This window comes from Gavia stellata, chromosome 2 (assembly GCF_030936135.1).
Source record: "Gavia stellata isolate bGavSte3 chromosome 2, bGavSte3.hap2, whole genome shotgun sequence".
NCBI classification, from domain to species: domain Eukaryota; kingdom Metazoa; phylum Chordata; class Aves; order Gaviiformes; family Gaviidae; genus Gavia; species Gavia stellata.
This window is the reverse complement of record NC_082595.1, coordinates 74462502-74478463: the sequence shown is the minus strand read 5'-3', so window position 1 is coordinate 74478463 and position 15962 is coordinate 74462502. Positions and strand designations below refer to the sequence as shown.

Here is a 15962-nt window from a genome sequence, read left to right as displayed (position 1 = left end):
TAATTTTGAAGCCCACAGGTATTTCAAACCGGCATCAACACAATACCGTTCATATCCCACAAATCCTTCGGTGGGACTGCAAGGGGAACCATTACCAGAGCAATCCATGAAGGAGGTTCTACATTCCCACTACAGCACTACATAAACAGAGCTCCGCATTTCACCAGATCATGAAAGGATGACGGGATTTAGGTGAGGAGAGCCACCATTCTCAATCGGCTGGATCCAGGGATCCTAACGAAGTTATTGCAAAGGGCTGGCCATTTCTCACTGCAACATTAGCCACTCAGTGCACTCGGCCACGACTCTATACATTAACTTTTGAGTTCAAAAGCAGCCCGTCCTCCTTCTTCAAGCCCTTGCAGCCACAGGGAACCCCCCAGCAGTGTCACCTGGATGTTTTACTCGGATCGCGGATCTGCTAAGGTGCTCTGTACGGACCCACCGCGCCGGCCGCGCCAACGCCACGGTTTCCACCCGGCCCCAGGCACCTGAGGCGCTGACAGCCGTCGGGCCGGGAAGGGCCAGCCCGCCGGACGCACGCCACCACAAGCGGCTCCAGCAGCCGCCTCCCTGCACTGCCGAGGGCCTCGGGGCCCGCCCAGCACCGCCACCCGAGGCCACTTGCGAGGGACAGGAGCCCCACCGGACCCCCCCGCCTCAGCCGGCGCCACTCACCTGCCGCCGCCGCCACCTCACTCCCCTTCCGGAGCCGGCGCGGCCACGCCCCTACGCCACGCCCGCCCAATGGCAGCGCCGTGGGCGGGCTCGCAGCCGCCACGTGGCGCCCGGGCCACGCCCACTTGTCAGTCAGAGCTGGGGCCGGGGTTGGGGTTGGGGGCTCGGCCCAGAGCCGTCCCGCAGCGCTGTCGCGCAGAGAAAATCCAGCGTTAACGTCAGGAAGGAGTGTCTTCAGGAGGAAACCAGATTTCTTTGTAACGGATTAAGGTCTCAGTGACACCAAGTCTTGCACAACTTCACTGACGTCACGCACGGACTTCAAGTTGCCGCCCCAGACACCAACCGCATCTGCCCACGTACATAAACGTCGTGTCTCCCATTTTGTGCTCTTTCATGCCCGTGCGCACTGCTCACTGGCCCGGCCCGGCCTGTAAGGCTCTGCCTGGGTCAGCGGGGCACCGGGCGGTGCCACCGACCTCAGGGTACCTGCCCCACCTCAGGGGCAGCAAACGCCCAACGGTACGAACGGTACCTCAGGGAAAGCGAAGGGCACCTCCCTCAGAGGGAGGCCTGCCGTGATTTTACTCCTCACCTCAGGCAGCCCGCCGCCCTCCCCCGGGCGCCCACCCCTGCCCACTCCCGCGGCGTTCCCCGTTCCCCGCGGCAGCCGGTTTCCCTGACGGGCTTTTGGGAGAGGCCCCGCTGAGGGGGCTGAGCTCGGGCAGGCAAGCCCCGCGCCCGCCCTCGCGTCTCACGCCTTGACTGTGGAGATTTACAAGGGAGCGGGTGGCTAAAGGAGCATGGTGTGTAGCCCCGCTCCCCCCGAGCCCACGACGCGGTGGGAGGGAGACGCGGAGCTGGCAAAGACACCGAGCCCCCTCGCTGCCGGTCCGCACCGGACTGTGCCTCTCTCCCGGCGGCGATCCCGCCTCGCCCAAGGCGCATGCGCGCCCCCTCCTGCCCGCCGGCGGCTCGCGACGCCTCCGCCCAACGGCCGCGCTCCGGGCTGAGGGCGGCCGTAGCGGCGCTGGGTCGAGGGTTGCGCGCCGCTTCCTCGCCTCGGCGGCCCCCACCGGGGAGGCGGCACGAACAGCCGTGCCGTATCGCCTCGCCTCGCCTCCCCTCCGCTCCGCTCCGCTGTCCTCTGCCTCGCGGTTGAAACCAGTGCAGGCCAGGTGAGGCTGCCGGCGCGCATGCGCGGCCCGGCGCTGGCGGCGGCTGCTCGCTGGCCGCGGTGCCGCGTCGCCCTCCCTCCCCTCTTCAGCTTGGCTGCGGAGCGCGCCTGTGAGGAGCTAACTTCTAAGCGTTTTGTAGCCAGCTGGATTTAATGCAAATTCCGTCCTTAAAAAACACCGGGGTTTCTCGGCGGAGGCCGGCTCGTTCGGTTGCACGGCGTGGTGCTAAGCCTCACTGTGTGTTAAAGCCCGGGGTTTGACTCCAGGCCTCTCGTTCCAGGGGTGCGGATGGCAGTGCAATGGCTGTCACAGTACAAGAATGCCTGGAGCTCCAGCTGCTGGAAGTGGAAATGCTCCTTTCAATGTTTCCAAAAAAAGGTGAAATAAATCTGGATGGGGATGCTGTGCCCAGCGTGCAGCGCTACCTGAGAAACACTGATGGAGCTCTGCCCCCACAGCTCGAATATTCAATCGCTATTGATGTAGGGGAGGCAAAGGTGAGAAATTCCACATAGCTGTGTTCACATGTGTTGTTTTCTTTACTCCCAGTGCAGACACTTAAAAACTCTGCACTGAAGAAAAGGGGGGGGGGAAAAAAACACTAATTTCTGTTTGCTGTTTCAAAAGTCAAGAGTAACAAAAAACTCTTGGTTTTAATTATTTATTTGAGACTTGACTTCTTTTGAGCAAGAAAGACTAATAGAATCACAGATAGGAATAGACAACCGACATCAGCAGCACACACAATATTCACAAGAGCTTAGCAGGATTGTGCTTTTTTGAGGCTTGTTAGTTTACTGGTTTGCAGAGTTGTGTGTTATGAAAGCAATGCTCCCCTCATGGGAATACATATGTTGGACTTTACTTCATTCTAGCAAATCTGCCCTATTATTTCTCTCTTCTACTCCTTGCCATCAGTACTGACATTCACTGATCTGTGTTTGAAATACACTAATGTAAAAATAATTCCAAATGGCAGAATGCTATTAAGAAAAGGAGTCACACAAACACTAAACCAAAACCAGCCTATAAACTGCGATCCAAACCCCCAAACTTACAGTATAAGGAATTCCAATAGTTTGTTCTATTGAAGAGGAGATTACGAATGACAACTAAGCAATGTAAATACTTGCACAGAGAACACAGTCATTAGTGTAGGTCTGGGTATATAATAACACAATGACTGGAAATTGAAAACTGACAGACTCATTGTGGAAGTATATGCATTTTCCTAGCAGTGAGGATAATTAAACATCAGAACAATTTACTGGGTAACAAGGTGGCCTCATGATTATTTGGAAACTTACGTACAAGACTGGGTGTCTTTCTGAAATGCACCCGTTCACCAGACTTCAGTGAGAAGTTTCATGAACTGTGTAGGGAGGGCTTCTGCAGGGAGAATTTTTTTTCCATGGCAGATTGTCAAGAAACTTGGAAAGGTAATTAGTCATTTATTTCACAATTCAATTTTCTCTGCAGGACTAATGATATGATTGTATACTACAGTGAAAGTCCCCTAAAGGTATACAAGAGTCTCAAGTACTGAAGACACATGAATCCTCTCCTGCTCTTGGACCAGAGGCAGGGTTCAGTTTCCAAAGAACTGATGTGCTTCATTTTAAGACACTGTAGGAATAATCAAGAGAAATTCAGCAGCCTGTGGTTTGCAGGAGATCAGGCAAGATAATCTAGATGTTTCCCTGGCCGAAAATGCACATAAATCTTTTTATCCCCTATAATCCTGAGAATGCGTCCTCTGTTAGGGTGGATACTTGCTTAAAATAATAATAATGCATAGAATGGTTTGGGTTAGAAGGGATCTTAAAGATCATCTCATTCCAAATCCCCTGCCATGTGCCTCTATACACAGTATGTACAATTGTAAACACTGTTTCATATAACTCTTGGCCTTGTTTTCCTGGGGTAGATCCAACAACTGGGATGAGTTCATTGATCAGATGTGCATTTGGTAAGGGACGAGATTCTCAAAAGCCACGTGCCCCTTGACTCTGACAGGCTGGTAGTTTATCGCTGTAGCAATGCTGAGCATGTACTGAGAACTTGCACTATAAATATCCCTAGAGGGTAACTGTGTGCCTTCTTTCGAGCCATGGCATTATTTCTGTAAACAGCAGAAACATTAGATATGTTGGGAAAGTCCCAGCGTGGTGCAACAAAAGAAAAGGAGCAGACGAAAGGAAAGCAGAAGTAATTCCAGCCTTTAGGATGTCGCAATCTTAATTACATCTCCTCATTTTCTGCCTTTGACAGGGAAGAAGAATCTAGCATGTCTTTCAGTAGCTGCAGAATTAATCTTTTTGTGTGTGTGTTCTGTTTTTAAGGTAAAAGTGGAATTGCAGGTACTGCTGCCTCATACGTATCCTCATGTAGCTCCTCAGCTTTTTGCAAGATCAGATGCACTGCACAGACAGCAACAGTTGCAGCTCAACACTGGTCTCAGTTCTCACATCAGCTCGTTAGATTCAGGTGAACTGTGTATATATGAAGCTGTGCAATGGGTGAAAGAAAACAGCCTGCCTTACTTGGAAAACAGTAAGATCTCTTCTGAAAGTGCTTCAAAAGAAGTCGTAGTTAAAGAAACATTGCATCGCATGTGGATCTACAGCCATCATATATATAGGCAGGAATTGAGGAAAAAGATTTTTGACTGTGCAAAGAAGTTAAATCTGACTGGCTTCTGCCTAACAGGGAAACCTGGTGTGATCTGTGTGGAGGGACTCCAAGAAAACTGTGAAGAGTTTTGGCGTGTAATTAGATATCCCAACTGGAAGCATATTTCATGCAAGCATGTGGAGAATATAGAAACGGAGGGAAGCATCGATAATCTTCGTCTCTTTCGTGCTTTTGAAGACCTACAGTTTCAAGCGCATGGTGATTATGGCCTGAGGAATGACTATCACATGGATCTTGGCCAGTTCCTAGAATTCCTGAAACAACATCGAAGTGGTCATATTTTTCAGATTTTATTTGGTGTCGAAGGCAAACTTTCAGACAAATAAGAGAAACTGTGTACGGAGTTCTAATTTTGGACAGCAAGAGATGATGCTAACATTGAAATACTGTGCCTTATACCTACTGTGAAAAGGGAAACTGTTTAACATATGAGAGGAATGGTTCAAGTAGTTAATCTTAGCTTCTGTTCTGAATTGCTACATATTTTTGAGAGGTTTTTACTTATTTTCTGAGACCCTAAAATTGGCATTTGTCACCATGAGGCACACCTCAGAGTGCTTGCAAGGTGATAAAAATCCCACACCACAGTATCCTGAATTACACACTTCTGTCTTCTCATTTATACTGTGCTGTGTTACTAAGCTGAGGTGCAGACCTGTAGTTGACTTTTACATACAGTTGTTGGTTACCAAAGCAGCTGCAGTCACAGATTAATGTGGTTTCCAATACAAAAGCACACCCAGCTCAAGGAAACCTTACCGCTACATTCACGGATTAGTGCATGCAGTGTCTTTTACTGCTTCACGAAGCATCTGCTCTCACTTTATTCAACTAATCCATGAAATGCAAAGTCTTATGTCCAGCCACAGGACAAAGTTTTGCTTTTAAATAAGGGGCGGAGGGGAGGAAGAAGCCCACATCACCCATCCCTTGTATGCTTTGGGGAGTGCCTATACAATTACATCGCCAGTACCACCATTTTAGCACTCTTCCTATCACCTCATTACGGTCTGGTTCTGTTAATAGTAATTTTTCAGCTGCTTACCTCATGGCATTTTATATGAACATTGTTAGGCCAAGCACCTTGGAAATTAAAATGTGTACGATGAGACAAAGTTTGGTGTTTTCCCTTTTTTCCCCTATGTTACATATGGAAATATATGTGAAATATAGAAATATGAAAAAAATATATATTAGGCATTAAATAAAAATACGTATAACTTAACCAATCTTTTCTATGTCAAATTAGTTTTGAGAGACAATTTTCCGGTAGCTTTGTAACAGGAAATGATACTAATGGCTCATTAGGCAGTGCTTTCCTATAGGATAGTGTGCTGAGTGTGTATTTAGATAGTGAATTGCAATTCAGTCTTCCAATTTATAATGGATTATCATATTTAAATGTCATCAATATAACATGTAGATGAAGAATGCTACTGAAAAATCTCCAGCAGCTGTGCATTAAAGAACCACCAGCTTACCGCCTTCCACTTTGTCACTGAGCACCATAATAGGAAAATCGGTGCCGAGCAATAAAAGCGGATTTACTGTTGAGCTGTAGAGGTTTGGCCGTTCAAATCTAAAACTCAGGCCATTTCGACAGCAGCTGTTTAAAGACTGTGTTTCGGTACACTCGGCTGACGACTAAAAAAATAAGAGATACTACTTTATTTCAAATCAAACACAGGGAGATGCTTTTAGTACTTTTTTCATAATAGCAATATATTGAAATACAGAGGATGGCAGTATTTCTGGTTGCTCAGAATGACAATTAACGTACGTTCCTTCACTGTGGTAAGTATATTGTTTGTATGAGCATGACTTTGGCCAAAAGCCCAGTAAGGCAAAAAACGTTTACAGGTTCCCATTATGCAATGAGGGAGAAAGTGCCCCTCCCCGTTGTGAATTCAGGGCCTGCAGTCTGCAGCTGTGGCAGAGCTGAGGGGCTGGACAAATAAAATTCATATTTGGTTTTGCAGAGATACCTCTACAGCATGATAGCAGAAAAAAATGTTCAAGTACACTTTGTTTCCAGAACTGTCCAGAAAGTATATTACATTTTTCTTGGAGTGGTAATTCTGTAACAACTGATACTTCTTCGGTGGTTTTTTAGCACATTGATGTATCAGCACGGCTTCCACATGATCATGACTCAGAAACAATAAAACAATTTGCAATCATTCCTGTTGGGAAGTTGCCAAATGATAAACTTTTTCCTTTAAAGTAGCAATACAACCCGGTTTAGAAATAGGCCTTATCCACAAGATTTCAGCCAGAAGGAAATGGGAAAGGCAACACTGGCACAGGTCGGAAAGTCTGTGCAGGAGGATGGTCAAACAATTCCGAGTTAGAGCTGTCTAAAGCTTTATTCTGAGCACAAGCTTGCTTTGTTCATTTTTTTCTAAAGGAGGAAAACATTGATAGTACAATCCCATCGTGTATCCTCCTAAGGAAAAGCACAGACTCATGACTTTTATTTCTGGAAATGCTAATTATGAATCCAGAATAATGCAGGTCATGAGCAGTATCCCTGGATGCTTCCGTTGCGGTTTGCAGAGGGAATCACTTTTTTTTTGCAGAAGAATAAGGGTCACTGCTAAGTATCACTTTTGATAACTGGTTGACAGATGAGAAAGGGTAAAAAAAGCAAGATGTCTTGAGTTGAAATTAGTGTGTAGATGAACATACTCAGCATGCTGAATTATCAAGGAAGTTGTAAAAACTATTTTAAAGACCACACTGAAGAAATTGAGCTAACCAGATCATTCAAATAGTGGCAAGCAAGAGAAATATTCAGCAAATATCAAAGGATTAATAAAATGTGTTTGTTCCCCCCATAATGATATACTATTTTCCCTATAATAATTATACATCTAGTAGACCTCAGATGGGTGATTTGTAAGTTTGTTACAAAGAATATCACATACAATGTGTTTTTAAAAACACGTTGGCCTCAAATACTACAGGAATTTATTAGGTTTAATACATAAAAATACTACTACTAGCTGATGTTTGTAAGAAAATAGTCAAAAAGAACCCTTGGAGTCCAAGCACTTCCACGAACTTTAGGCCAAACAATTACAGCGTATCAAAACAGCAGTTACCTTGCTGGCAGAATGAAATCTTTAATCATTTACAGGACTTCAGCTTAGCTAAGTAACCTTAAAGTATTCTAATTAGATGTGAACAAAAGGTTCTGCAGGTTCAGTTCTCGTTAGAAAATTCTCACTGCTCCACAGAGGCTTTTCTTTGGAGGAAAATATTCTAAACTTACTGTTCTTTAAAGTTTTTCTTTTAATAATAGCTTGACAATTTATGCAGATTACATTGTGACCTGTAATGGATTAAACAGTCGTCATATGCATTTCTTAATTTTCCACGGTACCATTTGTCTGCGTAAGTTCTCATTGACATTTGTGACAAAACTCTCAACTCAAGGTATAACCCCTTATTTTGATAACAAAAAGATCTTTAAAACTACAGCATAGGATATCTCAATTAAAATAACAATCAAAATAATCAAACAACACAGATATGTTTCTCAGATTAATTTTTATTTTCTGATGTATAATTAATATGATTTCTTGATCTGAGTTTCTAACCACATATTACAATTTAGAAAAAGTTTTCTGCATCTTAAAAAATTAGCGATTCTTAGGCTTCCTAGGCAGAAATGTTCTGAATATTTTAATGCCTTTTAACTGCTGCTAGTTTGTTCATGCTTCATTAAATATTTACAGTTTCACTTTCATGGCTTCTTCAGGCCAGGTATAGGAGTCGGCCACAAAGCTGTTATAATCGGTACTGTAAACCTGAGAGCGGATGAAGGCTTCTAGGTCCTTGGGCTGAGGATAGGTGGAGGCAGTATTATTCCTGTAGGCCTCTTCTGCAATCTAGAAAGATGTATTCAAGTCCTTATTAGTGCTGATGAACTATTTGAGTACATTTAACTGGATTTAAAAGTAGGAATTAGTTCAAAATCAAGACCAGACTTCACCTTCTCCGGTGCTGACAGTCACCTATATTGACACTGGATCCGGGCTAGTATACAGCGAGTAAGACTAGGAACAGGATGATGTTTGCATTTAAGTGAGTCTGACTCATGCTACTTTTGAACAGCATTACATGTCTTTGCTGTTAGAAATACAGTGCTCCTCCTCGCCCAGTAATATCTTAGCTTTTATTATGCAGCGGTGGATAAAACGTTCCACAAACCCCAAGCACTGAGATACAATTTCTGCTTTTCCATCATCAGGTTACCCTGGTTTACCATTTTCTCCAAAGCACCATAAGAAACGTGTGGTTTGTTCAAAGCCTCCACACTTCCTGCATATTAGAGACGTTTATTATTTGCCATAGTTTGATAACATATTTCTTAAAGGTAAACTCATAAGAAAAAATTAGTCCTACACAGTGCACAATTTTAATTCCAGAGATGGTTGGGGGAAATACAAATATTTGCTTGCTTTTTCCTCACCCAGACCATACCTAAGTGAACCAATTATGCATCACAAGTATAGCTCCAACGAAAGTGAAGTTTAGAAGGGGTTGGAGCCCACTGAACACATCAAAGTAGTCTCTCACGTCTGCAGAACACCTACTTGAGAAATGTGCATCTTTATACTGGACATTCATCTATGAAACAAAAGAAGTTTGACAGACTGGTTTTATGCAGCAGCACTCTTTGGAAAGATCTGCTTCAAACTGTACTTGGCAAAAAGACAAGCACTCCTACTTTGAATAAAAGGAAGATGGTCTCCTTCCTGCTCTCCTTTTAAACAGAAATGTTTTAGCATGGTGAGAAGCTGAGACCCTAAGGGGAAGAATTACCGTATTTAGACTTCCTTTCTAGGATTAATCTGAAGCTCAACCTGATTAGACTGAGAAGCATTTTGGGTGTTTATGTAAGAGTTCATCTTCAGGTCTGTGCGCATAATTATCATGGTTGAATGAGGTCTGAATTTATACCCCACGTTTGGTATTCCAAAAAATTTTGAGACTATTCCTCCCCTGGAAAAGGCAGAGGCCATTGCTAAACCTCTTGGGCTGTATGAGCCACACTAGGTATTTGCAGGAATAAAGTTTCAACAGAGAAGAGACAGAAAGAATCGTTTGGTAACATGTTCCGTTTTTGTATTTTATGTAACACACATGCAAGTAGAGGAGGAGTTTCCATGACTGTGTTTCTGCCAAACGCATGGACAGTTTGATTTTGCCTGAGGAATCTAGGTAACATTTTGACATCTACAGAACAGAGTTATTACTTGCCTAAGATGATGTGAACTGCAAGAAGGACTTTCTTTTTTTTAAATATGCAGAATGAGTGAAGCTAGAGGAACTGTTTCATGCATGAGGACTCCTTGTTAGTCTTTCAAAAGAATATGCAGTAAGTGGAATTATTCCCAGTAAGAGGACCAAAAGAGAAAACAATAATTGGAGCAAAAAAGGTAGCAGAAGACCAGCGAAATAACCTCCTAAAAATGCTGGGAAAAAAACCCTACAAGAAACAGAACGAGGGAGGAACTGGGGTAAATACATTATTTGAAAGCTTCCTCTTCTTCCCTCCAGGGCAGCCAGATGTCTTGGGAAACTGTGGGTTTAGGTCAATTACTGAAAATCTATCTGCATTAACTCTCTATCTGCCAATAAAAATCAACCAAGAGAACAACCTCTGACCTAAACCTGAGCCATAAACAAAAAGCACCCCCTGTAGTTAGTTATTTCGATGGGCCAGAGTAAGGACAGAAACAAAAGGGAATAGTGCCCAGACACAGGGTGACATTTACTCTCTTGACAGGCAACTCATAATCATGAAGGGCCAAAAGCCTTCAGCTGTGCAGCTCGCATGACTGTAAACCTGGGGACCTGCTCCTAACTGGTGGACGGTACAGTTTGGGCTCTACAGACGTAAACCCTTGCTATAGTTCCATATCTTTTCTTCTTGTATTTGGATTACATTTACATTTATGAATTTAAATTTAATTTTGAAATTGCTACTTGTCCAAGATTGATTGATGTAAGCCAACTTCAACTTGTGTGAAGGTTTGTTAGCTGATCAAATCAAATGCTCCATTATGTAGAGAGTGTGGGAAGAAAAGAAGCAACAAAAGACTGAAATCACTTACCCTCACAGCAATCTTCAGTGAAACATGCTGAATAGTGACTAACGGAGGGTACAGACGACCTTCCTGTAAATTCTCCTCTGAAACTTGCTGAGATATTACCTAGAAATAAAGCAGACATGTTTAACTTGAAATGCAGATGCAGCTGTAGCTTTATTAGACAGTGATCTAGTCTTAAGCAAAGAAATGCTTCCGCTTTCTCAAATCATGCAGATACTCCTTAATCCACCTAGGCAGTGTTTTTTACAACCAGCCTTATCATTAGGAGTAGCTACACAACAGCCAGAAATTTAGGGAGTTACACCCTTTTCTCACTCAGACACTTATTCAAGACTCGAATAAGTCCATGACACACATAAACTAGCAAATAGTTCACTGTGAGATATAAATTCTAGCCATCAGTTGGAGTTGGGTCAAAGACTTCTGAAATTAAAGAAGCACCTGTTATTCTTCGGACAGTTGTCAAGTCACCCTGTGCAGAGAACAGAGCTGACACCCTTAAGTGTAAAATGCTTTGAATAAAATTACTAGTGGCTGAGCAGGCTTTTATGTGTCCAGCTTGCACATCTAGCCTGTATGAGATCATGAAAGCAAGTATGGTCAACCACAGAACAAAGTAAAATAAAAGTAGACTATCCAGGGTCTTTTAAAGCCCTGCCGGTCGCTGCAGTCAGATTTAGAAATAGAAAGTCTAATGCTAAATTCTGGCTTGCTGGGACAGGAAAAACAGTGCTGCTAAGAAAAAGTCTGTCCACTCCACTTGAAGGCTGCAGTGGGTCTGTCATCTCAACCATACCAAATAACTAAAGAAATTATTTTGCTCTTGGCTTGATTTTTCACCAGACTGCCCAGGGGAAACAAGGAACAGTACAGAAATTCTGATGCACATCTGAGAGAAGTGTCTCCTCTATGGCCTGAATATGCTTGCTTGATCTTCCTAGCATTTCCTAGGAAATGTTTTGTTGTCATCTCCAGCAACAAACAGATCAGGAAAGCACAGCAAGCTGGAGAAGTTGTTTATTATTGTTTCCTCATTGGCCATATGAAAAACCTTCTGTTACCATGAGGTGTGAGGACATTCTCCATAGCGTGAGGAGAGATGTTGCTTTCACTGTCTGCTTATGGGCTTACTTCATGAACTTCCTCTATTCCTACAAACAGATACCTTTTAAGAAGTAAAGGGTCCTGGGGATGCCTTTGGGTCTAATGATATTCCTGCCATCATTAGCTAAAATTTGTTTGTCATTTGGGGATCTGAAATAGAAAACAGCATTTCAGGGTGATACAGATTGGGATTTGCTGAGCCCGAGAATCAGTTGATGCCAGTTCGCTAACCTGCCTTCTACTTTGTAATCTCTTCGGTGGACTTGAAGGTTTCTTTTCTTTAACTGCCCACCTTTGTACCCTCTAGGGACCTGCTAGCTAGAACCAAATCTAAGTATCTTCTAAGCAAATTAAGCACAAAATTCATATATTTAAAATGGTCTGACTTTATGCAGTTTTTAATAGCTACCTTCACTAAAATTTTCTACTGCAATTCTCAAAACAAATTATCTTGTTAATACCTCCAGGGATGGTAACTCAACCACTCCCCTGGGCAGCCTGTTCCAATGTTTGACAACCCTTTCAGTGAAGAAATTTTTCCCAATATCCAATCTAAACCTCCCCTGGCGCAACTTGGGGCCATCTCCTCTTGTCCTGTCACTTGTTACTTGCTGAGAAGAGACCAACACCCACCTCACTACAACCTCCTTTCAGGTAGTTGTAGAGAGCAATAAGGTCTCTCCCGAGCCTCCTTTTCTCCAGGCTAAACAACCCCAGTTCCCTCAGCTGCTCCTCATAGGACTTGTGCTCTAGACCCTTCACCAGCTTTGCTGCTCTTCTTTGGACACAGTGGCACTTAGGGATGTGGTTTAGTGGTGGACTTGGCAGTGTTAAGTTTACGGTTGGACTCGATGATCTCAAGAGTCTTTTCCAACCTAAATGACTCTATGATTCAAAAAAATTAAGAGAGATTTGCATCAGCAAAATCCAAATCTCAAATTTCTCTTGCTTTGGGACAGAAAGGAAAAGACTCTGGGGAGGGGATGTCACTTGCCCTTTGAACAGCTGGGAACACATAACAGTCGCACGAAAAGGAGTTTGCACTGTACAAAGAACAGTGCAAACTCATACTTCTTACATCTGTTACAGTTTATAAGCAGTTTCCATTGATATTTAGTGCATTAGGCTTGCTCCTGCAGTGTATCCTTCCGTTTAGTTTCATCCAAAAGGAAACCAGTCCCCCTCTCCTCCCAAGACCATGGTGCACTGTGGACCAAGGTGGAATATGTAGGGACATCAGGGAGATGTGCTCCAGAAGACCATTCTGATGCAAAATAAAAGAGTTACGTAGAGGCACACCTAGTGTTCCCATCAGGAGAAATGATACATTTTTGTGCAATTACAGTGTAGATAACAAAAGGTTAGAACCAAATCACTGACTGGTCCAGGAGTGCGGGGATAGTACTGCGTGATGTGACTTGTAGGGGTACTCTGTGGATGGAAGGAAAACTCTGGTCTGGATAGCGTCTGGTGGAGCCACATATGACCCATCAAGAGGTTCTGAAAACACCAGGGAAGTCCAGGAAACACTGTGAAATTAAACTGATAACATGGCCCAACAAGAAAGCAAGAAGTGCACTTTTGAGGGAACATACTAGGAAATTACTTGAAACAGAGCACAAACAGCTTCCTACAGTTCCTGTTGTACGTGGGAAACCAGACCTTGTGTACATTTGCAAACAGCTAGGACCACATCAGAAGAGATGTCTGACTATCATCAGTTTGTCCTTTCTGGCAGAAGTAGGTAAAAAGTTTGAATTAAAGATCAAACAGTATAGTAACTCCAGGTTCAAAGAGAAACAATGTTCTCTTCTGCAATCTACCTGGCATGCTGGTAGGTGTAGGAAGTTTTTCCATTCGGAGTGGAAATGCTAAAAAGAGCAACAAGAGGTTGTACTTCTGTTGAGTATAATGAGTAAAGGAAATTTGTTTACATTTTAATCTGATATTGAGAACTACAGCAGAAATAAAAACCCGCTAGGGGGAGCTAAGACAACATAAAATCTAGTTTTTGCTTTCCATAATAGCAACTAGGTTATTTAAAAATGATACGCAGCCCTTTGATAAAATAAGATGTGCATCTGAATGTGTAAAAAGGAGCTTACAACATGAGATTTCTGCTGTTAACAGTTTAATGGGGCTCTGCAGGAAAGATGAAATCTGAGGAAATCAACAGCAAGTTGCTGTTAGTGCTGTCACTGAAAAAAAAAAAGGTTCGGGAGTAGACTACTTCTGTTTTGTGATGGGGTTGATAGAACGCAAGCCACAAAACATTTGGGCAGTGCTCAGAGTGGGAGAGGTAGCAAGCTTAACTATATAGATGCCATGTTATTCCTTCTGACATACTCCTATAACAGCATTAAAAACTGCAAAAACACAGAAACAAGCATTTTCAAAGAGAATGACACCTTCTTCTTGTGGTCTCTGAAAAACGTTCCTTGAGAACATCAGTTCAGTGGCAGGGGAAAAAATGATTGATCAACATCTGGAATTATTAAGAAAATAAGAGGTGACACAGAAAATGTAATTATAGCAATGTATAAATTCATAATGTAAGACCGCTTTGAACTGTGTGCATTTTTGCTCCACCTACTTCAAACAAGAATGGGATAGAAACATGAGGGGTATAAAGAATAACAAGGATGATCAAAAGGTTATTTTTTGTACAAGGAGACAAAAAATAATAAAACAGACTTGAGAGAAAAAAAAGAGCAAGACTGAAAGAAAATACAAAAGGCAACTGAAGGTGAACATTTCTCATGGCACTACAGGGAACCCAAATCATCAGACAGCAGGAAATCGTAAGAGGAGAGTTTCTTTTTCCACAGAACTCATAATTAAATTATGACACTAATTGTCAAAAGATGTTCAAATGTATAAACATGTTTAAAAAGGCAATAGGCTCATTTACGAAACAGAAATCCATACAGGGATAAAACTCCCAACGCAGGAAGGCCGTATAGTACAGGCTGCCAGAAGCTGAGAAGTGAGCAGAAGGATCACTCTGTATTTTCCCCTTATTTATCCTCTTTTCCTCAGCTTCTGCTACTGATTACTTTCACAGAAAGATACTGAGCTGTTTGGATCTTAGGTCCAACCCCGTATGGCTATTTTCACATTTTAAATGTTAATTAATTCAAGTTTTAATAGAGAAATTAGCTAAGCCCTATTGCAGAACCTAAATGAAAGGCAGCCAAGGCAGGACCAATGGCATAAAGCAAGTGGGGGCATCTTGGCATTTGGAGGACATATACTCTGTAATGAAAGGATTTAACAGGATTATTTCTGGAGTAACTTAACTGTAGGTCGTATGTGCCAAGAATATTTCATTAGTTCATCATTCATTGTCCCTTTTGTTGTGTTTGGTAGGACTTGGAAGAATAGGTAATGTCCTTTGTCATCACAGAGCAATCGCCTGCAATTAAGAGGCATTACAGCTTACAGTACCTTAGATTTATCATCCAAAATCAAAGCTAAAGAAGAAAAGAACACTGAAAGAACACTGAAAGTAGAATTTGTTGTAGTTACAATAAACTATTTGTGACTTTTATCAGATTTAACTGGAGAGGTGGCAAAGCAAGAAGACAGGAGGTACAGACATGCAGCCTGGGCTGCTTTTTTTTAATACTTTCTTTATTCAGGTAAGCTACTGATACAATCTGAGAAGGTCCCTCTGTCTAAAATGCATGGTTTTGGTCCTTTAAATTTGGCAGCATCTTGGCTGCTTCCATTTCAAATGGAGAATACTAACCACTATTCTAAAACCCACATGAAACTATTTTGATTTTATCCTTCCATTAAAAAAGGCAAGAAAGCAAAACAAAAAGCACTTTTGCCTTTGCTTTGCACTGTAATTTCAGCTAAGGGCCTACGCAGCCCTCCTGGCCTTCACACCCCTGACACCTCTTCTGGCAAAGATTCCTCTGAAACCCATCAGTTGCCGCCTTGCTCAGTAACTGGCTGTAGCTCACCCAAGCACCAGTCACACTCTGCTTCTCACACAAGTAGGGAGACCAGATGTGACCGCTCTTAGCTCCAACCGTAGGGCAAGTAGCTACCCATTGATCTTGCCACCAACAGAGACTTCCTATGCAAGAAAAAAAATACATTTTTACATGTCAAACTTTTCTAGGGATTTTACTAGAGGATAGCAATTACATAGCAAAACCTTCACCAAAATAGAAGT

At 42.9% G+C, this 15962-nt stretch overlaps 2 protein-coding genes across 2 annotated transcripts in view; one reads left to right on the top strand and one right to left on the bottom strand.

Moving 5' to 3' along the window:
* Positions 1-1794: 1794 nt before the first annotated feature.
* On the top strand, positions 1795-5674 carry RWDD2A (RWD domain containing 2A). The gene is made up of 3 exons (XM_059835479.1): positions 1795-1856; positions 2137-2353; positions 4199-5674. Exons 2-3 carry the CDS (start codon positions 2156-2158, stop codon positions 4874-4876), a joined length of 876 nt encoding a protein of 291 aa, XP_059691462.1. The 5' UTR covers positions 1795-1856; positions 2137-2155; the 3' UTR covers positions 4877-5674.
* A 2465-nt stretch (positions 5675-8139) lies between these two features.
* ME1 (malic enzyme 1) overlaps positions 8140-15962 on the bottom strand; it is a 189318-nt gene continuing 181495 nt past the window's right edge. Inside the window, exons 13-14 of the mRNA XM_059831294.1 lie at positions 10676-10774; positions 8140-8443 (exon numbers count right to left, since the gene is read on the bottom strand). Of these exons, the coding sequence (XP_059687277.1) occupies positions 8285-8443; positions 10676-10774 (258 nt within the window). The 3' untranslated portion in view covers positions 8140-8284. The remainder of the gene's footprint in view (positions 8444-10675; positions 10775-15962) is intronic.

Excerpts from the sequence above, each read along its gene's own strand:
- RWDD2A (XM_059835479.1), top strand. The coding sequence starts at position 2,156 with ATGGCTGTCACAGTACAAGAATGCCTGGAGCTCCAGCTGCTGGAAGTG. Across the intron at positions 2,354-4,198 it reads TTGATGTAGGGGAGGCAAAG|GTAAAAGTGGAATTGCAGGT; the intron begins GTGAGAAATTCC and ends TCTGTTTTTAAG.